Genomic DNA, 27,945 nt, shown 5'->3' with positions numbered 1-27,945 from the left:
CCTCCCCCTGGGCTGGCCTCCCCCTGGGCCGCCCTCCCCACCTGTTGACCAAGCCGGGGAAGTGCTGTGCTGGCCGGGGCAGGGACACCGCGCAGGCATCTGCGCCGGCCGAGAAAGGGCCGCTCTCCAGTGTAGCTCTGGGAGCCTCTGACGGGGTCTGCCTGTGCCCCTTTGGTGGAGAGGTGGCTCTGGGGTGTCTATGTGGGCAGGCCTTGCAGTGGCTCAGGTGACTGGGCTGCCATGGTCCCCCTGTGCCTGCCTGCTGATGTGGGTCATTCCCCAGGGCCTTGTGGATAAGTGACCCACCACCTCCACAGGGAATGGGCTCAGGAGGGCTGGGCAGCAGCGGGGCCATCAGGAGAGGCCAAGGGACAGTCCACACTGTTCTCACAGGCCTCTAAAGCTCCGGGTTGGTGTTCCTTTATCCACCCAGTCCACAAGGGACCACCAGCCAAAACCAGTCCCTGGGACCTCTAGCCCTGCCCCACCATTGAAACTCCCATGCCTTTGTCCCCTTGACCTTGCCTTTGTGTCCTCCTCTTCCACAGTGGCATCTGTAGGCTCTCCTGGCATGCCCCCCGCCGCCCCCCACAGCTTGCATCCTTTTGCTCCAGCCCCTCTGCTTGCGCATGGGTTAGAGCCCACAAGTTCCACGGGAGGGAGCTGGTGGGACCCTCTGCAGAGCCTGGGTCCCTTCCTTCTTCCCTCTCCTAGCCCAACATCATGCTTCCCCAAGGCTCAGGACAGGGTTGCCCTCACCCCACATCTTTCTTTCCCCTTCCCTCCAGGCCAGGGATGGCTAATACAGGCAGATTGGCTACATTCTCCTTTCTCAGGCCCTGGCAGACAGCACTAATCAATCACGGCCGTCCTTTTGCACCAAGGCTGACTGCAGCCTCCATGGTGTCTGTCCGCAGTTCCAGGCAGCCCACAGCAGCTGATCCGGGTCAGCCCTTAAGACGAAATCCACCTGCCCTTCCTGCTTTAGGCTGCTCCCACCAGGCCCTTCATCTTGAGCCATCCTCAGGGCCGCCTGCGCTGTCACCTTTGACTCCTGTCCGCCTCACTGCCGGCCACAGGCCGCTTGAGTGTAGCCAGCTGTGGTTCTCTCTGTTCCCATAGGCCGACGCCGCACGGTTCCGGAGCTTGGGCCCAGGAGGCGGTTGAGGGCACTGGGGCGTTGGCCCCCAAGTCCCCAGCACCGAAGAGGACCTGGTGGGTTTGCTGTGGGTCCCGAGGGCAGCCAACCCCCTGCTGGGGAGAGTGTGTGCAGGCCCGGGGGTGATGCTCTTGTGTCCAGCACCTGTGCAGCAGCAGCACCCAGGCCCTGCAGGCACAGCTCCCAGTCCCGACAGGCCTTGTGCAGTGACCCTCCCCCACCCCCCAGCCTGGCCCCGGGGCAGGCAGGAGGTGAGTAGCAGACAGCAGGCCCAGGGCGGGGCAGCCGCCCAGCACCCGGGGGGCGGCACACTGCAGCCGCCCCAGAGACCCGCCACCCTCCCCGCCGCCGAGCCCAGGATGCGAGAATGGCCAGCTCATCTCTGCCCACCCTGGTGCCTCTGGGCCCTGAGAGCCTGCGCCCCTTCACCCGGGAGTCCCTGGCAGCCATAGAGCGGCGGGTGCAGGAGGAGGAGGCCCGGCAGCAGCGGAACAAGCAGATGGAGATCGAGGAGCCTGAAAGAAAGCCGCGCAGCGACCTGGAGGCTGGCAAGAACCTGCCCCTCATCTACGGGGACCCCCCACCGGAGGTCATCGGCATCCCCCTGGAGGACCTGGACCCCTACTACAGCGACAAGAAGGTCTGGGCCCAGTAGGGTTTCTTTTCCCTGCTTGTCCATCGTCCGTCTGCCTGTCCCTAGACCTCACAGCACTCTCTCTGCCACAGACCTTCATCGTCCTTAACAAGGGCAAGGCCATCTTCCGCTTCTCTGCTACGCCCGCCCTCTACATGCTGAGCCCCTTCAGCATCATCAGACGCTGTGCCATCAAAGTGCTCATCCACTCATATCCTGGCCAAGTGGGGCGAGTGCAGGGGCAAGAAGGGGTTAGGGGCAGACAAAGCCAGGTGCTGTAGGCGAGGAGGCCCTCCGCCTACCTCCCCTCCCCACCTGCTCCCTCACTTTCCTTGACCCTCCCCCTGACGCTGTTCAGCATGTTCATCATGATCACCATCCTGACCAACTGTGTGTTCATGACCATGAGCAACCCGCCTTCCTGGTCCAAGCACGTGGAGTAAGTCTCCTCCTCCTCGGAGGCCCCTTCCCGCCACCCTGCCCTGGTCTGGGACATAGCCCACCCCAGGGGTCTGCACCCCGAGGATGCCCCAAGTGGCACTGCTCTTGTCTTCCAGGAAGACACACACTGCAACTGTCCCCCCCATCAACACCATCAGACCCCAGGGTGGTGCACACTGTCACTCTCACCAATATCCTCAACCCCCCGGGGCGGCATATTTCACTGTGGTGACCTCCCTCCTGGGAGGCCCATCCTCACCACCCCTGGCCCTGGGCACACTCTCCTGACCAGGTACACGTTCACGGGGATCTATACCTTTGAGTCCCTCATCAAGATGCTGGCCCGGGGCTTCTGCATTGACAACTTCACATTCCTCCGGGACCCCTGGAACTGGCTGGACTTCAGCGTCATCACCATGGCGTGAGCAGGGCCTGGAGGGCATCCCGAGGTGGAGGAGGGTGAGGGGAGGGGGCCAGGCCTCAAAGAGGGCAGCTGAGTGGGCTGACCCTCTGGGAGGGGCCGACTGCGGGGGTGACGGGCAGGTGTGCGGTGAGCTACCTGGTCCCGGGAGCTGCCATTTCTGGGGTCTGGCAGGGAGGCTCTCCTGATGCCCCCTCCATGAGCCTCCACACTCTCTGTGCAACCACAGGCGGCAGTGCTGGGCCCCGATCCCACAGGCCTCACGCACTGGGAGAGCTGGGCTACCCTTGCCACCCCCACGCCCAGCAAAACTCCTGCACTGTCTTCCCCAGCTCTCAGGACCCAAGAGGAACCTTGGGGTATCTGACCTGACCTTCCCCCCCAACCCCTGTGGTAACCCCAACCACAAGGATTCCTCAGCAATCCTCATTCCGGGCCTAGAGAAGCTATGATTTCTGCCCTCACATCCACTCCCGACTCTGACACAACCTTCACCCCAACCCCCCTGCCCAGGTACCTGACGGAGTTTGTGGACTTGGGCAACATCTCAGCCCTGAGAACCTTCCGGGTGCTGCGGGCCCTGAAAACCATCACGGTCATCCCAGGTACTGGGAAGGTGCAGGGACCCTCTGCCTGAGCCAGCGGGCCTCCCCCTACCAGTGCCCAGGCCTGGAACCTGACACTCAGGTCCAGGAGCCTGACCCAGGGTCACAACACTCTCACACCAAAACCTGGAAACAGTTGGGGGGGCCCCATGGCCAGGGAGGAGCAGGGGCTGGAGGCTGGAGGCTGGGCGTCTGAGAGGCAGCACAGCAAGGCGGTTAGAGCACAGACTCGGAGCCAGACTTCTTGAGCTCAAGTCTCATCTCCACCACTTCCTAACTTGGACTTCGGGCAAGTGGTTCAACCTGCCTATGACTCAGTTTCCTCCTCTATAAAATGTGCATAATAATAGTCCCACTCACTGGGGTGTTACGAGGATTAAATATGCATGGATGTGTGTTAAATAAAATGAGCAGACTGGGCAGAGCAGAGAACTCCCCCCGAGAGAGAGACAAAGGGAATGAGTGATGGAACGTGCCGGCCCCGAGGGCTCAATAAGGAACATGCCACATACCCACTGAGCAATCCCAGGCCAGGGCAATCCCAAAGTAATGCATCAAGAACCATGAAATAAATAGAATCCTGAAAACCCAGATCCTCAAAAAAGCACATGGAGAAACCGGACAAGGTTCACGAAAGGAAAGGAAGATGGTCTGAAAAGAGACGGACCCTGGGAGGAGGAGAATTAGGTCTGAGTGCTAGAAAGTACCGTAAGTTTCCCCTAGTCCAATGCCCTCAGACTGTGGCTGAGGAAGGTGAGACCCTGACAGGCCCTGGGAGGGGAAGTGCTTTCCGAAGGCCACACTGCTCTCTGGCCACCGAGTGAAGGTCCTCAATACCACGCTTCCAGCATCCTCCCAGCTTGGAGGGTTTTGATAAGGCAGCTGCTGAGCCCCTGTTTTCCACATCAGGATGAGAAAAGGAAATGAACTGGGGAGACTGGGTGGCTCTGTCAGTTCAGTGTCTGCCTTCGGCTCAGGTCATGGTCCCAGGGTCTTGGGATCGAGCCCCACATTGGGCTCCCTGCTCGGCGGGAAGCCTGCTTCTCCCTCTCCCACTCCCCCTGCTTGTGTTCCCTCTCTTGCTAAGTCTCTATCTGTCAAATAAATAAATAAAACCTTAAAAAAAAAAAGGAAAGGAAATGAACTGATATGGAAGGGAGAGACACTCTGATTAGGCCCAAAGAAGAAGTTATGGCTCTTCCATAAACGATGGGAATCCATCCCTGGAAGTCTGTAAGAGTTTCTATGCCTTTGTCTGTCCAAAGGGGCAGGTTGCAATAAGATCTCCAGCTCAGTCTAGAGGGACTGTTCCTTGGGTGTTAATAGGCATTATAAGAAAAAGGGTTCTTTTGTCAAGTAAGTTAAGAAAATGTATTAAAATGTGTGTTTGTTTCTGCAGGACTTGTCAGAGCCTTTGATAGGCTAATCTACAGTCATGCTCCAAGAGTAGAATCTAGAACTGAGCCTTTCCCAAACATTTATTGAACCCCTTCTTTTAAGGGCACAGCTGGGGAGATCAGTTTTGTGTAGAACCACAGTTTGGGAGTGTTGACCTGGTGACATTCAACTCCACCGTGGGCCTGTGTGTTGCTCTACGAGTCAGGCAACAACCTGGGAAGTCCTTACAGTGCATTCTTCTAGTGGCCGAGATTCTGTGGCCATTCAAAGGCTCCACATCAAGGATGAGATGGGAGAGGGGTGGGCTCATTTGGGGAGGCTTCAGGGAAGTGGTGCCCCTCATACCTCAAGCCTTGACGATGTGTAGGCAAAGGCTTGAGGGGATAGGAGAGGGAGCTCTCACCCTGCGCATCCCCTACCCTCACCCTCCCTCTGGTCAGGGCTGAAGACGATTGTGGGGGCCCTGATCCAGTCCGTGAAAAAGCTGTCGGACGTGATGATCCTCACCGTCTTCTGCCTGAGTGTCTTTGCGCTGGTGGGGCTGCAGCTCTTCATGGGAAACCTGCGGCAGAAGTGCGTGCGCTGGCCCCCGCCCTTCAATGACACCAACACCACGTGGTATGCCAACGACATGTGGTACGGCAATGACACGTGGAACGGCAACGACACGGGGAACAGCCATGAGAGCTGGGCCAGCAACTCGACCTTTGACTGGGATGCCTACATCAGTGACGAAGGTAAGGGCGCAGGCTGTGGAGGCCGGGGGGGATCTGTCCCAGCCCCTAGGGCAGCCCCTCGCGTGGGATAAGCAGCAGGGGGCACCGAAGCTTAAATCCATCGCTTACCAGCTTGGGGAAACTCTGACAAGTCACTTGGTCTCCCTAACCCTCAGAACCCTCACCTCTAAAACTGAGGCAACAGTGCCTTTCTCAGGCGCCTGGGTGGCTCAGTCGGTGAAGCATCTGTCTTCGGCTCAGGTCATGATCCCAGGGTCCTGGGATCGAGCCCCGCATGGGGCGCCCTGCTCAGCAGAGAGTCCGCTTCTACCTCTCTGTCTGCCCCTCTCTCCCTCCCCCTTCCCTCTGCTCGTGCATGCTCCCATGCACGCTCTCTCTTTCTCAAAAAAAAACAAAAACAAATAAAATCTTTAAAAAAAATGCCTTTCTCAAAAGGTGAGCATGCCAATGAATGCCCCATGGCTTTGAAAATCCTCCAGCTTTCCCTATGAAAAGCAGGAGCCCATTGTCCCCATTCCCCAACCGACACATTCCTTATTTTCCCCCATAACATGATCTCCTGGCACCCTGGCAGGGCCACCACCTGCCACCCACGGACTCGCCTAGTCACACCCCATACTCCACAACCACACACACGAGCCACCCATTTTCACACAGCCACAGTTAGTCCATACAAGGCCTTCTGGCGAATTAGGAAAAGGTACCCCTTCTTCAACCTGGCGCCTGGATGCCAGCTCTCCCCACACCTGCTCACCCCTCAGTTGGGCGTCTCACGCAGGTGTGCGCACACACCGTCCGGCCGGCTCTGTGCCCCTGCTGCGTCCCGACTGCCCAGCCACACACCGGAGGCGGCTGAGCTCCCTGGAGTGCATCTACCCAGAGACCTTAAAGGAGGGGCAGGGGCAGCCAGAGAGCCTCCATTTGGTGTATGTGGTGCACACAGATGTGCCCCCAGGCGTGCAGTGGGTGCGAGTGTCCACAGTGTGTCCACGTGTGTGACCTGTCTCCTTTGTCGCCTCTGACTCCCAAAGGGAACTTCTATTTCCTGGAGGGTGCCAATGACGCCCTGCTCTGTGGGAACAGCAGCGATGCTGGGTGAGTGATATGGGGGACTGGGAAGAGGTGTCCCAGGGGTGTCAGGAGACGGGAGCTGATTAGGGACAAGGACGTGGGGTGGAGGGGAATGTAAGGAAAACCCGTGGACGTGAATGGAACGCTTCCCTGTTTGGGGGACGTGGACAGAACTATAGGATTTTTCCTCTTGGGATGCCCCCCGTCTTTTCCTCGGCTGGCGTTCTCTTCCCTCCCTAAAGCCAGCAGCCTGTTTTATCCACAGGCACTGCCCGGAGGGTTACGAGTGTATCAAGGCTGGGCGGAACCCCAACTATGGCTACACCAGCTACGACACGTTCAGCTGGGCCTTCCTGGCCCTCTTCCGCCTCATGACCCAGGACTACTGGGAGAACCTCTTCCAGCTGGTACGACTGCCCCCGCCCTGCTCGAAGGCCCAGCGCCACCTCACCCCAGCCCCACAGCCTCCTCAGGGCGTGGCCGGACCTGTAACAAGGCCCCCTCCTCCCTGAGACCCCCCTCAGCACCCCTGCAGACAGCTTCTCGGAGGCCTCTGACACTGGGGACCTGCCCACATCTGACCACGGCCTTCTCTTCCTTCGCCACCTTCACCTTAAGCGCTGAGATCTGGGCCTGGCACAGAACCCCCAGGCCTCACAGAAACCAGTAGGGTAGCTTAGAAATTCAACCCTGCCGCTACACAATTATTTCGCTTCTACTGTTTGCGTGGTAGGCGGGTTGCGTCTGGAGCCGCAGTGCCTTCTGGTCCCTGGTAATGTTTCTAACACTGATGATATTAATGATAATAATAATAATGGCAACTATTATTTGTTGAAGTCTTATTAGATGCCAGGCACGGTAGCAACGGAAGGATTCAAGTTGACCCCAAAGCCCGTGTTCACCCCCCTTTTCTTATTTTTCTTATCCTGGCTCTCTGATCTCAAGATGTCTGTCTCAGGTCCTCAGGGCTCTCTGAGCCAGGAGACCAGGAAAGTCTGGGTCCCAAGTGTATATTATGAAGCTCCCCAGAATGTGGCTTAGCCTGCCAAGGATGGCTATCCCCTGCCTCAAGGTCCTCAAATCGCCAGGCTCTGTGAGCGACCCTCCCTGTCTACCTATCTGGGCAGTGGGTGTGTGGAAAGGGGTAGTGGGTGAAAGCAGGCAGGGGGCTATGGGACGCTCCGTCTCCCTCTCCCCCTCTTCCCAGACCCTTCGAGCTGCTGGCAAGACCTACATGATCTTCTTCGTGGTCATCATTTTCCTGGGCTCCTTCTACCTCATTAACCTGATCCTGGCGGTGGTGGCCATGGCGTACGCAGAGCAGAACGAGGCCACCCTGGCCGAAGATCAGGAGAAAGAAGAAGAGTTTCAGCAGATGCTGGAGAAATTTAAAAAGCAGCAGGAGGAGCTGGGGAAGGTCTGGACTCAGGGAGAGGAGGCCCTCAGCCTGGGTTCTCCTGGGCAGGCTAAGGGTGAGGGAGAGGCATGGGGTGGGGGCTGCAAGGCAGGCTGAGCACAAGGCCCCAGGCTGGGGGCTTTGCGGGGATGGGAGGCATCCAGGCAGTAGAAAGAGTAATCCGCAGCTCTGTGCCTCAGTGTCCCTATAAACAACAAGGCATCTGAGTAGTTAAACCTGAAGTGACCTTCCAGCTCAAATATCTATGGTCTCGTGATTCTTTCTGGGTGGGATAAGGGGCCCATGCTGAGGGAGAGGTGGGTCCTGGGGAGGTCCCGGCGTGCAGCCGCCCATTTCCTCACCACCTCCTGAAGTGTGGGGTCAGTCAAGGCTTCCGAGAGCTGTGGGTCTTCAGGGATGAAGGTCTTCAGTCACTTTGGTCCCTACCCTGTCAATCCCATCACCCCCGAGGTCGCTCCCCAAACCACCACACCGGGCTCAGGACTTGGAAAGAAGCTCTGAGAGTCCATTAGTCCATCCACCGGGCTCCGAGATGGACTCCGTGCCCACCACCCTTGCTGATCCACAGGCCAAGCCTGCCCAGGCTCCGGAAGGCGGGGAGGCAGATGGGGACCCAGCCCACGGCAAAGACTGCAACGGCAGCCTAGACACGTCGCTGGGGGAGAAGGGGCCGCCCCGGCAGAGCTGCAGTGCAGACAGTGGTATCTCAGATGCTATGGAAGGTGAGTGCTTGACACCCCTCTGGACATCCTACTCTGCCTGCCCTGCCCATCAGGACACTCGGGCTCCTGGGCGGGGGGCGGGCAGGTGGCGACTGGCTGGGCCCAGCTTCGGAAAGACAGTAACTGAATATAGGTATCAAAGAAATGGCCGTGATAAATATAATCCTGGCTTAGCCCTGCCCAGTTCTGGCTGCAAGGCCAGGCTGCTATGGGAACTGGGGGCTTCCAGGGGAGGACCTCAGGGGCTGCCAAGGCAATGGGGAAGGACAGGAGGATCATACTAACCAGGAAGGCCCAGTATTCTGGAAACTGGAAATCCTCCTCAAATGTCTTCTGGACAGAAGTTAGAGGTCAAAGGTCAAACTCTGCCCAGGTAGAGTCCCAGATTCCCCCAAATCCCCATACTGCCCTACAAGTGCCAGGGAAAGAACGCGAAAGGTAACAAGGACAGGGTGGACAGACACAGACGTGGATGGCTGGATGGATGGACGGACGGACGGACGGATGGACGGACGGATGGATGGACGGGTGGATGGATGGACGGATGGATGGATGGGCTGAAAGATGGGTGAATGGGAAGAGACATGGGTGTGTGGATGGATGAGAGGAAAGGGGGGAGGGAGGGAAATAGGAGGAGGGAGGAAAAGGGGAGGAGGAAGCAAAGGAAGAAGGAAATCTGACATGGAAGAGATCTGGTCCCCTTCTCAGGTCCCCCTCCCCTTCCTTGTGCCAGGAAGGACTGGCAGGGCCTAGAGGACTTTGGAGACCTCTAGAGGACACCTTCTCATCCCACCTCATATGACACTGTGCCCTGCCGGAGAATGCTGCAGGGGGTGCTCAGTGTCACTGGCCGAGGAGGTCACTCAACGCTGCCCTGGCTGGGATCGCTGTGAGAAGTTTTGGGTGTCAGACACTGTTTGAATCACCTGCAGTGACTTGGGGGTCACCAGCTTGGGGGTGGGGCTGTTACTATCAGACTAGAATCTGCAGCCTTTGCGAGGTCCAATTAGCTAATTTCCTGGGGTGTCCCAATCCTGCCCTCGAACCCAGGTCTCCATGGGACTGCTCCTGACTCTCTCCTCATCTATGAAATGGGGGGCACTGTTAGCACTTGTCTCATAAATTTCTGGTGGTAATGAAATAAGATCACGCCAAGGCTGCGGACTCCCACAGGCCAGCAAGAAGGGCAGCTTTAGCCATGGGCCTGACAGAGCCCCAGGGCTCTAGAGCTGGGATGGCAAGAATAGGCGATGTTTCCAGAAAGCCACTCCGGTGGGAAAGGATAGACGGGCTGGGGACAGTGTGGAGGGGTCAGCTTTGCTGGCAGTGGGAGGGAGAGGCCTCGGGGGGGTCCTTGGTCCGCTCTGAATGGCATTGGCCAGAAGCAAGTGGAACGGGGCCCAACCCTCTGTGGTGGCCTCCCACCTCTCCCTGCGGACGCTTGGGCCCAGCCAGAGATCAGGGGTCTCCCGTGCCAGGATCACAGCCCCGGGGCCACGGGCAGAGGGTGGGAGTCACTGAGGGGCGGGCTCTGTGAGGTGTGCCAAGAAGGTCCAGCCTGAGGTGGGGCATTAAGAGAAGGGATTCCAGGTAGGGCGGGCCGAGGGGGTGGCGGTTTGAGGGTGGGAGCATTAATAGGCGGGGCTTTGGGGGCAGGACATGGGGGGGGTTGGGGCATGTGGGCGAGGCCTCCAGGGACAGGTCTTGAGGGTGACACCCCCCCACCCCCCAGAGGGGGCTTGAAGTAGGCTTGGCGAGGGGATTGGTTTGAGATGTGGAGCTCAAGCAGCAGGCCTGGAAGGTGGGACCTAAGGTCTGGGTCAGGGATGGAGGACACTTGGGGTGGGGGTGGGGGTCCTCAGCAGGTGTGTTTCTACCCTACTCCCAGAGCTGGAAGAGGCCCACCAGAAGTGCCCACCGTGGTGGTACAAGTGTGCCCACAAAGTGCTCATATGGAACTGCTGCACCCCATGGGTGAAGTTCAAGAACATCATCCACCTGATTGTCATGGACCCCTTCGTGGACTTGGGCATTACCATCTGCATTGTGCTCAACACCCTCTTCATGGCCATGGAGCATTACCCCATGACAGAGCACTTTGACAATGTGCTCACCGTGGGCAACCTGGTAGGGAGGGGACAGGGAGAGGTGTCACTCCCAGGCAGGACAGGAGAGGGGCCAGAGGGCCCTATGGGGCCATCTGGGCTGTGCAGAAATACGGGGCACTATTGGGGGGCGTATGGAGACAAGCTGGGCTTATTCCTCCCAGTATATAGGGGGCAAGAGTTGAGATACAAGGGAGGTACATGGGGTGACCCATGGGATGTGGAATTTGGGTTTTAGAGTATTTGGAGGCAGAGAGAATGGGAATGAGGTGCGAGACATTTTAAAATTAGGACTCAGGGGGTCTGGGGTCCAGGCCATGCCCTGGAGGCAGAGCTGGGGGAGTGGGGGGCATGGGTGACAGGTCTCCACTTTCAGAGGTTGATGTGGACCTAAGAGGGACCAACGGACCTGAAAGTGGGGGCATAGAGCCCTGGGCACCCAGGCCCAAGAGGCCCCCTGGCATAGTCCCCCAACCCCAGTGCCCTGCCCACTACCATTTCTCCAGCGTGGCCAGGCCAGCTCTGGGCGGCGGCCTTTCCTGCCTGGCTATTGTTGACATGCACTGATCCGCCTGCTTATCCCTGCCCATTAGGAGCATTATCACCTCGTTTCCAGCCCCGCAGAGCCTGACAAAGGGAAAAAGCCGCCTCATCCTCCAGCCCTGCCCTGCCCTTCCCCATTCCCTTAGAAATGTTTCCAGATGGCAAATGGGCCAGATGCTCCCCCTACCACCCTGAGGGTGAGGAGAGCCCAAGGAGAATAAGATTTGGGGGCCTGAGGCAGGATGTGGACGATATGCGTGGCGTGGGCATCAGACCCTGGCCTCCCAGCCTGTGAGGCAGGCACTTCTATCCCATGGAGATGTCTAAGGCAGCCATGCCAGGCTGGGTTGGAGGGGCAAGCATGTGCTCTGGACTCACAGTGCACTTGCCGGGCTGTGCGTGATGGGCCCAGCCTGCCACCTGCCCACCACCTGCCCACCCCCTGCCCGCACTCTGCTGCCGTCTGGGCACCTGCTATGGCCAGGGACAGCGCCTGGGCGGGGTTCAGCATGTGCCCGGGCAGGCTGTGGACCAGGGCAGCTGGTGCCCGGCAGGAGGGGGGCTGTGGCCAGGGAGCTTTCAGAGGCTAGGAAGCCCTTACACCCCTGCGCCCGGTTTGTGGAGGGCAGCTCTGGCCTTCTCCTGGATCCCTGACCTTGCCCCCTTTTGGCCCCTACCCTAGATTTCTGAGTCCACCAAGGTTTGCTGAGTTTTGCCAATCAGGGTAGAGAGGGTAGGGTGTAGAGACAGGAAGACTGAATTAAGCACCCCAAGACCTGGCTTTGAGGTCTGACTCATTCCCATATGGGTGGTGTGAGCAAGCACTTGCCACTTACTCTCAGAGTCTCAACGTTCTCCTCTCTGGGACAAGTACGTAGAAATTGGCATTCCAGTGAGGTCATCACGTGAACCGCAAAGTGCTGTATAAGTGCTAAATATTATGACTGGGGGGAGGCCCCCAAGAAGTGAATGACTGGCCCATGGGCACAAGGCCAGAAGCGGATGGGTTCAGGCCTCCCTGAGGGTGGTACCCACTGTGCCCTGGGGCAGGGCCATTCCACTCACGCACGCACACGTGTGGGCCGCGGGTACCAGTGCCTGCCCCCACTCAGGGCTCTGCCAGGAGGTGGGAGTTGGGGGGGTGACTCCCAAGGCCCTGCACTCCCTGAGGCTCTGTGATGTGGGGCACCCCCCACCCCGCAGGTCTTCACTGGCATCTTCACAGCAGAGATGGTACTGAAGCTCATTGCCTTGGACCCCTACGAGTACTTCCAGCAGGGCTGGAACATCTTCGACAGTATCATCGTCACCCTCAGCCTGGTGGAACTGGGCCTGGCCAACGTGCAAGGGCTGTCCGTGCTCCGCTCCTTCCGACTGGTGCGTGAGGCCCAGGGGCCAGGCTGAGGAGGGGCAGGGTGGGGGTATGCAGGAAGATGGGAGGAGAGATCCCCAGGAAGCCACTTGTGCATGCCACTCCACCACTCAGAACCTTCCTTACTGGAAATGGGGAGGAAGAGAGCCCCCTCCCTTATCACATAGGGCGGCTGGGGGCCAAAATGAGAGCCCTGGGAGCTGACATTTGGGCTTGACTCCTTAGTGACCTTGGGTGACAGTGGAGAAGGCACCATATTGCAGACCTGAAGGCTGGGGCTCAGGAAGCTCATTAGTAGTGGAATCAGGAGTCCGGTTTAGTAGCCTTTCCACCACCCCGTAGGAACGCTGTTTTTTTTTTAAACTTTATTATGGGACCTGTCATTCATCCACAAACATATAAAGTATACTGAACGTCTGCGCACCTATCACCCACCCCAACAGCCATCAACATTCTGTAGTTCTTATTCCCTCTGGCCCCTACTTTTTATGGGGGGAGCATGTTAAAGCAAATCCTGACATATAATGTCACTTGTAAAAAAAAAAAACATCTTTAAGAGATAAGGACTCTATTTCTTTTGAACACAGAAAGAGGATGAGGTAGTCAGATAGGAGTATTCCCATTTAACAGAGAGGCAGGCTGAGGCCTCAGATCACTCATGGGGCGGGGTTTTGAGTTGTTCTGGAGAGTTCTTTCTCCTAAGGATGGGGCTCCCTCGGGTGGGACCGGGTGGTGGGAGGGGGAGGCTGGGCCTCACTGGACCCTGCTTGGCCCCTACCCTCCCCCCTGCCCCGCAGCTGCGGGTCTTCAAGCTGGCCAAGTCGTGGCCGACGCTGAACATGCTCATCAAGATCATTGGCAACTCGGTGGGCGCGCTGGGCAACCTGACGCTGGTGCTGGCCATCATCGTGTTCATATTCGCTGTCGTGGGCATGCAGCTGTTTGGCAAGAGCTACAAGGAGTGTGTGTGCAAGATCGCGGCCGACTGCAGCCTGCCCCGCTGGCACATGCACGACTTCTTCCACTCCTTCCTCATCGTCTTCCGCATCCTGTGCGGGGAGTGGATCGAGACCATGTGGGACTGCATGGAGGTGGCCGGCCAGGCCATGTGCCTCACGGTCTTCCTCATGGTCATGGTCATCGGCAACCTAGTGGTGAGTTAGGCCGGCGGGGTGGCTCCCCCCCCCCTGCCCCCACCGCCAGGAAACCCAAGCGTCCGAAACATGTGCATTCAATTATGTCCTTTAAATTGGGCTGTCCTTCAAGGGCCTTTGCCCCATGTGGTTAAACTGGAGGAAATCACTGATACTGTAATGTATTCTGCTTTCCCCACCCAAAAGGGCAATTTTGTATGGTTTAACCCACGGGCTCTCCAATTTTAACCTGCTTAAGAAGCACCTGGGAGTTTCTTAAAACCCAGATAGATTCCTGGCCCCACGTCTGCAGAGTCTGATTCAGCAGCTTGGGGCCGGGGCCTGGGACTCTGCTTTTCTAACCAACGCAGCTGTCACTGGTCCAGAGACGACGCTGTGAGTAGTACTGTTGAAACCTAGTGTTTGGGGCAAAGTAACATGATAACTGGAGTCAGACAGACCCACGCTCCAGGCGCAGCTCCGTTGTCATCTGTGTGACCTTGAACAAGTGACTGCTCTGTGGTCAGCTGGGTGCGGGAAGGCGGCACGCGGGGTTGGCATCAGAACTCCCCGGCCTCCTGTCTCTCTCTCACCCTCTCACCCTCCTCTGTTCCTGGAATTGGGCCCCGGGAGAGGGGAGAATCCAGAGATGGCATAAACTGCCTTCATCCTGCCGCTTTCTGTGGCTCAGGGCTTCCCTGTGGGGCTCGTGTAGGGGAGGAGCCGCAGGGGGGCCCATGAGGAGCAGGGGTGCAGGCCGCCATCATGCTGACCAGCATTTCTGTGGCTGGGGCCCCGGGGTGGCGTGTCTCCACATCCTGACGCCCACAACTCCTGCCCTGCTCAGGGTGGGTGGCACTTCTGCCAGGAGCCCTGTGCCTGGCTGCCCCCTGCTGTGGCTGACGCTGCCCTGGGCAACGGGGTGGGGGGGGGTGGGAAGACGCACGTCCCCACGTTCCGCAAAGGCCGGTGGAATCCTTAGGCTGCTGGATCAGCGCTTCTCAGATATCGCTGAGCTCCGGCTGGGGGTAGGAGTCGGCTGGAGGGGAGGGGTGTCACCTCCACTGAGGAAGAGACCCTGGGATGAGGTCCTGAGCCCCCAGGGAGAGCTAGGCAGGAGAACCCCGGCTGGCTGTCCCTGGGAGAGGGCCTGGGGCCTGGGGAGAGAGAGAGAAGGTGCCCCAGCAGAACTTTGGGGCAGGATTGGGGTGGGTGGGTAGCTCTGAGTAGAAGGTAAGTTTAAGGGCCCAGCATGACTATAAAGGTCTGCGGTGGGTTTCCGTCTGTACGTGTGTAAACTCAAAAGCATTGCAAGCCCCTCTTTTGCCACTTACCAGGAAAACTTGAGACGTTATTTAACCTCTCTCTGGCCTCAATTTTTCTCATGCGGAAAATGGGGATGGTAATGGTGGTGACCCCCTTCAGCGTGTGGTCTGAGTGCTCAGCAAAGCACTTGATCTACAAGGCTGGGGCCAGGGGGCGGGGTGGAAAGTGACGGTTCATGTCCTCACCTTAGGTGTCACCCCACCCTCCCCAAGGACTGGGCTCCTGCCCTGCGCCTGTCCCTGCGCAAAGGGCTTTACATGCGTTATCCCTAATGCTCTCCCAACCCTGGGAGGGAGGTCAGGTCCGCGCCGTGCTCCGAGGAGCCACTGCCTGGAACCACACAGTGAGTGTGAGACTGAGCCCGGACTAGAACCTGGGTCTGCGTCACGCCAGTAGCATCAGTAATAGCAGCAGGGCTGAGAATGATGGTGTCAACAGGGGCAGTAACAACGGCGACAGTTGACCTCTCTGCGCATTTGTCCAGCATTCTGAGTGCTTTCTGTGTATCTATCTCCCAATGCTCGCCACCACCCGACTGCGACATGCTGTTTCTTCTCTGGTTTGTAGATGAGGAAGCAAAGCCTCAGGGTGGGAAGCTAGTAACCTGCACAGGATTGGAACCCAAGCAGTCTGGCTCCAGAGTCTGGAACCTCTCCACTGCCTCTGTGTGCCTGTCCCACATGCGTGTCACTCCCCACACACATGCACGCACGCGTGCGCACACACATGCACACCACTGCTACTCCTTCCCAGCCCAGCTCTGCCTCTCTGCTCTCTCGCTTTGCTCAGAAGGACTGGACCGGCCTGGGGAGGTGGCACCGGCAGCTCCTTGGGCTGTCCCCGCCCACTGCCCCCCCCCCCCCCAGCCCAGGCCTCACGGAAGCTGGTGTCTGCCAGAGGGAACTGAGGCATCCTGCCAAGGACTGTGGGGCCCCATGTCCCCTGCGTGTGGTATTTGGGCACTTCCCCTGGGTTACTACGAAGAAGAGGAAATGACAAGGGCGTAGGTAACCCACCCCTCAGAGCCCCTGGAGGAACACGATGTCCATCCCCCTTCCCTCCAGGCCTCCTCCCTACGCGCCTTGCCTGAGGCAGCTATTTCTGTCCCAGGCAGGAGCCGTGTGCAAACCCTGCTGACCCAGAGAGCAGCTAATTCCCATCTCAGATGTGTTTCTGGCAACTGGATGCCTCTCCCCCACCCACCCACCCCCGACAAAGGGAAAGAAAGACCAATAAATGTTGGTTGGGGGCAAAGGCAGAAAAGTAGCTAGGGGGCAGACAGATGTGGAGGAATCCCCCCCGCACCTTCTCCCCCAGTGTGTATATATAGATACACACACACACTTTAAAGACATATGCTAACATGGTAGGTAAGGCGATGGTAAAAAGACCTTGGAGGACCCCTGGTAGAAGCCAGGCCACGAGAGGCACATAGAGAAGTTGGTCAAAGGTGGACACGTATAGGCTCCCCTACTCCTTCATGTCCACTCGTGCACCCAGCCCTGTCCCAAGGTCCCCAGAGTAAGGGGACCTTACTGGCCTCCTCTGGCTGACAGGAGCCAGGACCCCTCACCCCAGCTGGGCTTCACCTTCCTCCTCGTTCCCTGGTGGAAGGTACAGCCACTGTACTGTGCAACCGCTGGGGCTGCCATTCACATTGTAGTCTAAATGAATGATGTCCTCTAAAGTTATGCAATGACTGGACACCTGGATTCTAGTCCTGATTGTGCTGGATGTCATGGGGCATGTCCCTCTACCTCTCTGGGACTCAGTTTCCTTATTAATAAAATGCTGAGCTGGTCTCAAGAGTTAATCGTACTCTTTCCTGTACCTTGTACCTTCTGTCCTTGCACACATAATGGCCAACATGTTTTGAGTGCCTACTGTGTGTTGATCTTTTAATCCTCGCAACAATGCAAGGAGGTGGGTACTGGAATCACCCCCATTATACCCACGAGGAAACTGAGGCACAGAGCAGCAATATGATTTGCCTCAGGACACATTGCTAGTAAACTGGGGTTCAAGGCCAAGCAGCATGGTTTCAAAGCCTGTGCACCCCAGTCTCTACTGCCATGCAAACCCACTGCAGTGTATCTGATCAAATGTCTGTCTCTACTAGGTTGGAGCTCCCTGACACCACAATGGGAGAGGCTCAGCAAATGTCTGCCTCTGGAAAATAAGGCTGGAGACTGGAGGGGTAGACCAGTAGCCTCCTAAGTCTTTCAGTAGGGAAATGGGAAGAAAACCAGGTGGAGCAGGGAATCCCAGGGAGAGAACAGGGGGTGAATAGCAGTAGGGTATGCCCTTCCCAGAGCAATAGGATACATGCATCCGAGCACCGGGGAGCACTGGCTCTATTGACAGACAGGAAAAGAAGGCTCAGCTGATTCAGGGTCCCAATAAGTCCTGGAAACTCAAAGACGAGAGCCCTGTTCTTTGTTCTGCCTTCCCCAACAGTGGAGGTGGAAGACAGAGTCCTGGAAAGAGCCCCTGTCACCCAGTGGGCCTCCCCAAACCCTGCCTCTGCCATGGTCTTGCAGACTCTTATCATGTGCCTAAGGCTCTACTTCTTTTTCTGCAAAGTGGGGGTGATAGTAACCCTCCTCACCTCTTCGAGCAGTTGTGAGGAATCCAGTAGGTGATATCCTTTCAAATGCCCCACACGTGGTAGGTCTGATCTGGAGGCCTGAGGCCCCTGGTGCTGGCTGAAGGTGGCACCCTTGTGGGGCCCCCGAGGCTGAGCCGAGGTTCCTCCCAACCCCTGCTCCCCAGGTCCTGAACCTCTTCTTGGCCCTGCTGTTGAGCTCCTTCAGCGCCGACAGCCTGGCCACCTCAGATGAGGATGGTGAGATGAACAACCTGCAGATCGCCATTGGGCGCATCAAGTGGGGCATTGGCTTTGCCAAAGCCTTTCTCCTGGGACTGCTGCATGGCAAGATCCTGAGCCCCAAGGAAATCATGCTCAGCCTCGGGGAGCCCGGGGAGCCCGGGGAGGCCGGGGAGAGTGTCCCAGAGGACGAGAAGAAGGAGCCGCCACCCGATGAGGGCGACAAGGACCTGAAGAAGGACAATCACATCCTGAACCACGTGGGCCTGGTTGACGGCCCTCCCCCCAGCATCGAGCTGGACCACCTCAACTTCATCAACAACCCCTATCTGACCATTCACGTGCCCATTGCCTCCGAGGAGTCCGACCTGGAGATGCCAACGGAGGAGGAGACCGACACTTTCTCAGAGCCTGAAGATGGCCAGGTGAGCCCATCACAGGACCTGGTTTGAGGGGGCCACGGGTCACATAGACATGGCTTCAAATTTTTGCGTGACCCTAGAGAAGTCACAAATGCTCTCTGAGACTCAGTTTCTCCATCTGTAAAATTGGGGTAATGGCACCTATCTCAGAGCATGGTCACGAGCTTTAGGTGAGATGCTGTGTATAAGCACACACAAGGCTCTCTGGGCATGGTGATTGACAATCACTATTCTGACGGGCCCTGCCTGTCCTTCCCCAGTGTCCCTTCGCTCTGGCTCCCCACCTCCACCTGGGTTCCTGCTCACCAGCAGGGGGTGCTCTTGGACAGGATGTTCCTACCCGTGGCACCTTAGCTCCCGCGTGGGGACCCAAGAGGCCTCCTTTAACCCGCCTCTGAACTTGAAGTCGCTCCCACTATCCCACTGGGGCTGGTCCCAACCTCCCAGTGTGGGCCAAAGTGCTGGGTCTGGGCTGGGGACTCAGAGAGGTGGAGGGGTTTGGGGGGGGGGGCAAGGGGGTTGGGTACAAGGAGAGCAGAGAGCTGGGCAGTCTCAGCAGGAGCCCTGACCCACCCAGCCAGGAGATGCCCCCTCCTCCTGCCCCTTCCCTGCAAGGGTGACAGAGGGACTGGTAGTCACCCCCAGAAGCTCAGGCTGAGGCCGGGACCTTGCCTGAGCCTCTCAGGGGAGTGGACCCTGAGCCCCAAAGCCCATCCTCCAGCTCTGGCAGAGGAAGGACTAGCACCTCAGGTAAGGCAGGGCCCCCGTCCATCTCCACCCTATCGGCCCTGGGCCTGGCTGGGCACTGGCGTCTCAAAGAACTTTGTTCTGAAAGCTCTTGACTCCTTATTCCCCCCAGATATGTGTCACGCTGACTTACCAGGGGGCCGAGTGCCTGCCAAGCTATAAATACCCAGGGAAATGTGGCACCAACCTCGGTATGAGGAGCGGGGGTGGGGGAGGGCTGGAGAGCACCCCGGGCCAAGGCTCTGGGGACTCTCAGGGGGGCAAACAAGGCTCCAAGGGGGATTGTGGGAGTTGGGACACACAGGCAGGGCAAGTGGCTTAGTGGGTGCCCTGGCTGACCTAATGCCTGCCTCGGTTTCCCTTTCTGTCAGCTGGGCACAAGGGGACCTCCGTAATTTTCTGGTGACCGTTCTGGATCCAGAGGCTGCCCCCCAAGCTGTCCTCTCCATCTTCCCCTTCAGGGACCTCAACTCCAGCCATGAAGGGGTCCCCTTGAGGAGGGGGGGCGAGGGCCAGGAACCTGGCTTGGGACAGCACCAGCTGAGGTGGGGGAGGCCTGGCCAGGCCAGAGCCCCAGCCTACCCCACCCTGCCCCACTCCCATCGCGTTTCCTTGGCCCCAGGCTGGAGCTTCTGCTGGGGAAAGTTTTCCATTCCTTCTGGGCTCCTCAGCCCAGCAGCCCCTGGGCATGGGAAGGCTCAGAACTTGAGGACACTGCGGCGCCATCCCCTGCGGGCTACGGCAGCCCCGGCTCCATTCTGACCCCTTTCGTGCTCCCTCCAAAGTCCCTTCAGACCCCTTATTCCTCCGCTGCCCCCACCCCACGCTTCCCAGGACCCCCAGCCCGGCTCAGCCACCCCCAGCCTCCTCCCTCACCTGAGGCCCTCACCTGCCTCCCTGTGTCCTCACATCCCTTCCCAGGTCTCGGCCTGCCCTGCTGCAAATCGAAGCCCCGCGAGGGCAGGAGCCCAGCTGCCTTGGCCACTGTGGTTCTCCTGCAAAGGCCGCAGTGCTGGCTCCATAATCCAGGGCTCAGGGAATGAATGAATGATGAATGAATGAGTAGGTCAGCTCCACCCCCTCTTTCTCCTCTCCCATCCTGACCTCCTCTGGTTCACCTGGTGGGAGGACCCAGGGCTCACATGACCCCGTGGTCCCCTGCAGAAGCCACCGCAGCCCCTCGATGGGAACTCATCCGTCTGCAGTACTGCCGACTATAAGCCCCCCGAGGAGGACCCCGAGGAGCAGGCTGAAGAGAACCCCGATGGGGAGCAGCCTGAGGAGTGCTTTACGGAGGGTGAGGGCGAGCCCGTGTGCGTGCACCCCCACCACCTCACCTGGCAGCCCCTGGAAGGGACAGACCAGGCCAGGGCCTTTGGGGGGCAACAGCCCTGGCCCAGCCCCAGCCAAGTGCCTCCTCGAGGACATCTCAGGATCATGTGCATCACCGAAAGCATGCAGAACTTCCGAACCCCGCCCCCCAACATGCTGCCCTGCCCTGACACAGCCTGGGGGAGACACAGCCCCAGGGAGGGGCGCCAGAGCCCAGATGCCTCCCAGCCCCTGACCCCCTGAGCCTCAAGCGTGTGCGGTGGGTGCACACCGGCCCCTGAGGACTGCCGTGCAGAATCCCCACAGGGCCCTGAGTGTAACCTGGTGCTTGGGGATGGCCAGTGCTTGGGAACGGCTGCTCTAAGACCATTACCCTCCTCGGCTTCATCTGCAGAGAGAGGCCAGCCCAGCCCTTCAGGAGAGAGCCCTGTGGACACACTGCCGCCCCCAGGGCCTGGGCTGGGCAGCATGAAGTCCACCAGCTAGGGGTGGGGAGAATGGGATCAGCCGATCCCCAGGAAGGCGGTGGGCACACGCTGACCGCATGTCCGGAGGCAGCCCCCAGTCCTGTGATGTGGTGCCCTTGCCCCTTCCCTCCCCCAGCCTGTGTGCAACGCTGCCCTATCCTCTACGTGGACATCTCCCAGGGCCGTGGGAAGATGTGGTGGACACTCCGCAGGGCCTGCTTCAAGATTGTCGAGCACAACTGGTTCGAGACCTTCATCGTCTTCATGATCCTGCTCAGCAGCGGAGCCTTGGTAAGCACTGCCCTGGGGGATGGGTGTGGGCAGAGGCAGGTGCCAGGCCCAAAGGAGGCCCTCCCAGGCTCCCTCCTTCCCACACCATGGGAGGGACGAGGCTTGGGCAGTCTGGACCCCAGAGAATCCTAAAGGGACTCACTTGTGGTTGCAAGATATGATGTAGAAAGTGTTCATTTTCTTAAAGTGACAGGTGGGGTCCGACTCTGTGTGCACCCCCAGTGATAGGTGCCAGCCAGGGCAGAAGTGGGAAGGCCCTTGGAATGTTGAGTTGCTTGGGGGGGGGGGGCGGTCAGGGTTGAAGATGTGTCATGGTGCTAGCCCCCAAGCAGATGACTGAGTGTCACCCCTGGGGAAGGGCTGCTGAGGGGCTTCTCCCCAGGGATCTGGCACCCGTGGGCCCTGGGGAGTCTGGGAGAAGCCAACAGCCTGCCCCTGGCCTGGCCCCGGTGCCAGACCCCTGGGAAGCCCCAGCAGCAGGCAGGGTGGGAGACGTGGTTGCTGCCCTGGCCTTCCGGGCCCGGGCCATCCCCGGCCATGCTGGCGTCCCCAGGCCTTTGAGGACATCTACATTGAGCAGCGGCGAGTCATCCGCACCATCCTGGAGTACGCCGACAAGGTCTTCACCTACATCTTCATCCTGGAGATGCTGCTCAAGTGGGTGGCCTATGGCTTCAAGGTGTACTTCACCAATGCCTGGTGCTGGCTCGACTTCCTCATTGTGGATGTGAGTCTGCCCCCGGGGGATGTGAGCCAAATCCAGAGGCGGCCCTGAGGCCAAGGGGCTTAGAAAGCCCTGGCCTTGAGGCCCTTCCTGCCCTGACCAGCCCACCCTCCCTCTGCAGGTCTCCATCATCAGTCTGGTGGCCAACTGGCTGGGCTACTCGGAGTTGGGACCCATCAAATCCCTGCGGACGCTGCGGGCCCTGCGTCCCTTGAGGGCGCTGTCCCGATTTGAGGGCATGAGGGTGGGTGCCAAGGGGGGGCTCTGAGGAGGGCTAGGGATTGGGGGAGCAGCCACCGCAGGGCAAGGTGAAGGGGGCGCAGGTCTGTACTCCAGCCACCACGGGGGGAGGAGAAGCCTCAGACTCTGGGCCCCGCTGAAGGCCAGATCTCAGGGCCCCCAGACATCCTCCTATACCACTCGAGGGCCCCTTCCGGCCCTCAGCCCCTCCGGAGCTCCTCCGTGCCACCGCTGGGGGACAGCAGAGGCTGCATCAGCTCCCAGAGGGGAGCCGTGAGGGCACGGGGGGCAGGGAGGGAGGAAGAGAGGCAGGTCGATGGGTGTATAGGTGCCCCTCCCCGGTGTCACACCGGGGCCCGCCAGGGCTCTGAGACCTGGGTGAGCCGACCAGTCCTGTGCCTGGCCTCTGGGCCTGCCCACCCTTCCCTCAGGCCCTTGAGAACAGAAGTGACAGTAAATAATAGAAGCTTTGGCTGAGACAATTGGGACTTCCCCAGCCAAGAGGGGTCTGTTGGGAACAAGACCCACTTGGAGGGACAGACGTCTGTGAAGCAGCTGGTCACAAGCCAGCAGGGCACTCAGCCGGAGGGGCTCCCTCCTGTTCATGCAAGGGGCCAGCCAATGCTGGGTCCTCCTGCCCCCAGAACCAGGGACCCCTCCTCCCCGAGGGGAAATGACCTGCCCATGCAGCTGGTTGGTGCCCCAGCCAAGAATAGAGCTACCCCAGGCATTACCAGGTCTGTGCCACCCACTCTGTCTGGAGGTCGTGAAACAACATCTCCTTGAAAAAGGACAATTCTCAGATCTGGCCCAGCCTGACAGAGTGAAGTTGGCCTATGCAGCCAGGGCTGGGGAGTGGGGCACAGGGTCCTGCCGCTTTGAAGACCCCCGATGGCTTCTTTTCGGTCTGTGTGTCTCTGATGCTGGGAGCAGATGAGCAGGGGGCCGGGTCACGGGGGCTGAGTTTCCTATGGGGGCCGAGGTAGGAGTGTTTGTCTCCTGCCTAGTGACCCGTGGCCAAGCTGCTTCCAGAGAAGCCTAGTGCCCCGACTCTGGGCTGATGGATCCAGCGAAGCAGAGAGCTCTCTTCAACCATAGGCCAGCAGCACCCCCAACCCTACTCCTCACTTCCCCACCCCCACCCCCCAACATAGAGCCCAGCAGACTTCTCCCCCAGGCCTGGCTCAGAGTGACCCTCCTCCAGGAAGCCTTCCCTGAATAACAATGCCCAGCCCTGTCTGGTGCCCTTGTTAGTGTAGGTGGGGAGCCCTGTCCCAAAGGGGCCTGGGTAAAGATCTGGCAATGACCCCTTCCCCCCGGCCCCCCAGGTGGTAGTGAATGCCCTCTTGGGAGCCATCCCCTCCATCATGAACGTGCTGCTTGTCTGCCTCATCTTCTGGCTCATCTTCAGCATCATGGGTGTCAACCTGTTTGCCGGCAAGTTCTACTACTGCATCAACACCACCACCTCTGAGAGGTTTGACATCTCCGAGGTCAACAACAAGTCTGAGTGTGAGAGCCTGATGCACACAGGCCAGGTCCGCTGGCTTAACGTCAAAGTCAACTATGACAACGTGGGTCTAGGCTACCTCTCCCTCCTGCAGGTGGTAAGTGTAACCTGCTGCCCTTGCACAAAACTGGGATGGAAGTGCTCCCAGATTCGTATTGTACCTGAACCCACTGTTACTCTTTGTTAGGAGGCCCCCCCGCCCTGCTCCCAGTGCTGTGTAGTATCTAGACCTCTCTGGTCTCTATGTGATGCCTGCCCTGTGGGGCTCTGGGGAGGACCAGGCTGGGGTGAGGAGGGAGACTCATGGATGGTGGAAACGGCCATCTCCTCACACCCAGCCACACTCTCCCAGGCCACCTTCAAGGGCTGGATGGACATCATGTATGCGGCCGTGGACTCCCGGGAGGTGAGTGGGCCTCACCAAGACGCGGCCGGTGAGTGAGCCCGGGGAGAGGACGCAGACCAGAGACACCATGGCAATTCTGCCCGTCCCCGGCCCCATGCTGCCTCCTCAGAAGCCCCCAAACTCGGGAGCCTGGGCGTGGAAGGGCCCACCTCTGGGCCCCAGGCCCTTCTTGCCCACAGTGAGATGGGGAGCAGGGGGCAGCCAACATGCCCCCCCCAACCTCCCCATCCCACCCCGTCCCAGCCTGTCCTGTCCTGTGGCCTCTGCAGAAGGAAGAACAGCCCCAGTATGAGGTGAACATCTACATGTACCTCTATTTTGTCATCTTCATCATCTTTGGGTCCTTCTTCACCCTCAACCTCTTTATCGGCGTCATCATCGACAACTTCAACCAGCAGAAGAAGAAGATGAGTATCCACCCACCTTCCCTGGGCTCTATCTCCCTCTCTTCGCTCATCCGTCCCTTCGGATAGTCCCACGTGCTGCCTCAGCAGCGACTGTGCTGTGGCTGGCGGCATGACTGAGGCAGCAAGCCTGGGTTCAGACCCTCCCCGGCGACCGTGAGAAAGGGACTTGGCCTCTGTGAACCTTGGTTACCTTGTTAAGAAACGAGGCTGGTGCTCCCTACCCAGCTGGGTCATTCAGAAGACCCAGCGAGACCCTGATGGCAAGTGTCTGGCCCCAAACAGGCTATGAGCCAGTGCTGGTCCTCTTCCAGACTCACCCCACACCCCTCCCTCCTTTCTCGGGACCCCGCAGACCCCCTTCCCCTTCCTCCCTCCCTCAGCCCCCATCTCTGGCCCCTCCCGGTCCCCTGTTGGGGTGCGGGCTGCTTTAAGGGTGGTGCCTCAGGTGGGGAGGTCCTGGAGGCAGAGAAGAGGGGCTTCTGGCCTTACAGGCACCATCCCACTATACTTTGGAGGGAAAGACATCTTCATGACGGAGGAACAGAAGAAATACTACAACGCCATGAAGAAGCTTGGCTCCAAGAAGCCTCAGAAGCCAATTCCCCGGCCCCAGGTACCGGCCCTCTGAGCCCCTCCTCCTACAGCCTGGATGAACCTTGTGCCCAAGGGGGCCCATGGGGGCCAAATGCAGGCTGTGCTCTGCCCACCAGGTGGTGTCCCCAGCGTGACGCTGGGTCCCCATGCGGGAGAGCTTGCCTCTTTGTAACCGCACTGAGGCAGTGCGTGTGGGGGCAACAGCAACCTGATAAACCCCAGTCGCTGGTTTGCCCCCCGCCCCAGTTTCGGCCCACCCCTTCAGCGGGTGGCCTCTGGGGCAAGGGCCCCTAGACGCGGGAGGAAGAGGGTGTCCAGACACCCTCCCCAGTGAGCAGTGACTTCGGGAGAAGGATGAGAGGTTGTCAGGGGACCTTGAGAGGAGGAAGCATCCTAGAGTGAGGAAGAAGGCCATGGAGCCCCCCAGAATGGCTTGTCCGGATGGGTCTCCCCTCCCTGCCGTGGCCGACTCCACCACAAGGCCTAACACCTCCCCGCCCCCGTCTCTCTCTCATGCTGTTGTGTCATCCTGTGTCTCCCGCCCGTGCACATCCTGTGTGGGTCCTGACCACTGCCGCCCCCCCCCCCCCGCCAAAATCCACCCACCTGCACCCCTGCACCCTTCCCACGCTGCAGAACAAGATCCAGGGCATGGTGTACGACTGCGTGACCAAGCAGGTGTTCGACATCGCCATCATGATCCTGATCTGCCTCAACATGGTCACCATGATGGTGGAGACAGATGACCAGAGTCAGCTCAAAGTGGACATCCTGTACAACATCAACATGGTCTTCATCATCATCTTCACCGGCGAGTGCGTGCTCAAGATGCTCGCCCTGCGCCAGTATTACTTCACCGTCGGCTGGAACATCTTCGACTTCGTGGTGGTCATCCTATCCATCGTGGGTGAGCGGGGCCGGGCCGGGCAGACTCGCGGGAGCCCGCTGCTCCCATCCTCGCATTCACACACCTGCTCTTGCACCTGGAAAGCTCACACACGCATGTACACGGACACGTATGCATAGGCAGCTGGAGTTCACACTTAATGCACAAAAGGCACATGGGCCGGGTCCACAGGCAGTCTGTCACCTGCACACCCACGAATACACTTCTAGAAACCAGTAGATGCGCACTCGGGTGCCCGTGAGCCTAGTGGAAGACAGAAGATGGTTCCAGGCTCCACACACACAGAATTGCACAGACGTGTGTCATCATGACAGCAACTAACCACCATTTACTGACCATTTACTATTTGCCTGACACTGTGCTACCCCAGGAGGTAGGTACTGTTACCACCTCTGCTTTACAGCTGAGGAAACTGAGTCACAAACAAGTCATGCTCCGAGTCACACACAGGGCTGCCCTCCCTCTCTGTCTCATCTGGGGCATCTACAAACAGCCTTGGGAGTCGGTTTACACTGAACCCCATCAGCTTGGGCCTATCTCACCTCCTTCCGGCTGTGTCAGGGCAGAGCAGAGCCCGTGGCCCCACGACCCTGGGGGAGCCCAGCTTCATGGACTGTGCTCCTCTTGCTCGGTTCCGGGGAGGAGCATACCAGGCCAGGCCCCCTTGAGCCCTGCATGCGCCCCACGCCCCACTCCCCGAGCCCGCCTCCTACCCCAAGGACAGCGCTCCTCACACTTGCTCCCTGCAGGCCTCGCACTCTCCGACCTGATCCAGAAATACTTCGTGTCTCCCACACTGTTCCGGGTGATCCGCCTGGCCCGGATCGGGCGTGTCCTGCGGCTGATCCGTGGGGCCAAGGGCATCCGGACTCTGCTCTTTGCCCTCATGATGTCCCTGCCGGCCCTCTTCAACATCGGCCTCCTCCTCTTTCTGGTCATGTTTATCTACTCCATCTTCGGCATGTCCAACTTTGCCTATGTCAAGAAGGAGTCGGGCATCGATGACATGTTCAACTTTGAGACCTTTGGCAATAGCATCATCTGCCTCTTCGAGATCACCACGTCGGCTGGCTGGGACGGGCTCCTCAACCCGATCCTCAACAGCGGGCCCCCCGACTGTGACCCGACACTCGAGAACCCGGGCACCAGCGTCAGGGGCGACTGTGGCAACCCCTCCATCGGCATCTGCTTCTTCTGCAGCTACATCATCATCTCCTTCCTCATCGTGGTCAACATGTACATCGCCATCATCCTGGAGAACTTCAACGTGGCCACCGAGGAGAGCAGCGAGCCCCTGGGCGAGGATGACTTCGAGATGTTCTACGAGACGTGGGAGAAGTTCGACCCCGACGCCACACAGTTCATTGCCTACAGCCGCCTCTCGGACTTCGTGGACACCCTGCAGGAGCCGCTGAGGATCGCCAAGCCCAACAAGATCAAGCTCATCACGCTGGACCTGCCCATGGTGCCGGGGGACAAAATCCACTGCCTGGACATCCTCTTTGCCCTCACCAAGGAGGTCCTGGGTGACTCTGGGGAAATGGATGCTCTCAAGGAGACCATGGAGGAGAAGTTCATGGCCGCCAACCCCTCCAAGGTCTCCTACGAGCCCATCACCACCACCCTCAAGAGGAAGCACGAGGAGGTGTGTGCCATCAAGATCCAGAGGGCCTACCGCCGGCACCTGCTCCAGCGTACGGTGAAGCAGGCGTCCTATATGTACCGCCACAGCCAGGACGGTAGTGGGGACGGCGGCCCGGAGAAGGAGGGCCTGATAGCCACCACCATGAGCAAGATGTACGGCCACGAGAATGGGAGCAGCGGCGTGCCGAGCACGGGTGAGGAAAGGGGCTCGACAGGGGACGCCGGACCTGCCATCGGGCTCACGCCCATGAGCCCCTCGGATGCTGCCCTCCCTCCCTCCCCACCCCTGGGGCAGACAGTGCGCCCGGGGGTCAAAGAGTCTCTTGTCTAGTAGCAACGGCGA

The 27,945-nt window shown here is 59.2% G+C and overlaps 1 protein-coding gene across 1 annotated transcript; it reads left to right on the top strand.

Annotated features, from left to right (window-relative positions):
* The first annotated feature begins 1,526 nt into the window (after window positions 1–1,526).
* Window positions 1,527–27,945, top strand: SCN4A (sodium voltage-gated channel alpha subunit 4). Its single transcript, XM_027626061.1, has 24 exons — window positions 1,527–1,799; window positions 1,886–2,004; window positions 2,143–2,232; window positions 2,527–2,655; window positions 3,169–3,260; window positions 5,099–5,395; window positions 6,427–6,490; window positions 6,732–6,873; window positions 7,674–7,883; window positions 8,452–8,605; window positions 10,494–10,732; window positions 12,457–12,630; window positions 13,423–13,779; window positions 17,857–18,336; window positions 20,245–20,377; window positions 21,016–21,170; window positions 21,724–21,897; window positions 22,016–22,138; window positions 23,463–23,741; window positions 23,997–24,050; window positions 24,320–24,457; window positions 24,966–25,070; window positions 25,688–25,958; window positions 26,708–27,945. Exons 1-24 carry the CDS (start codon window positions 1,527–1,529, stop codon window positions 27,931–27,933), a joined length of 5,478 nt encoding a protein of 1,825 aa, XP_027481862.1. The 3' UTR covers window positions 27,934–27,945.

This window comes from Zalophus californianus, chromosome 16 (genome assembly GCF_009762305.2).
Source record: "Zalophus californianus isolate mZalCal1 chromosome 16, mZalCal1.pri.v2, whole genome shotgun sequence".
Lineage (NCBI taxonomy): Eukaryota > Metazoa > Chordata > Mammalia > Carnivora > Otariidae > Zalophus > Zalophus californianus.
The sequence above is the reverse complement of the archived record's forward strand: the minus strand, read 5'-3'. Positions and strand labels throughout refer to the sequence as shown.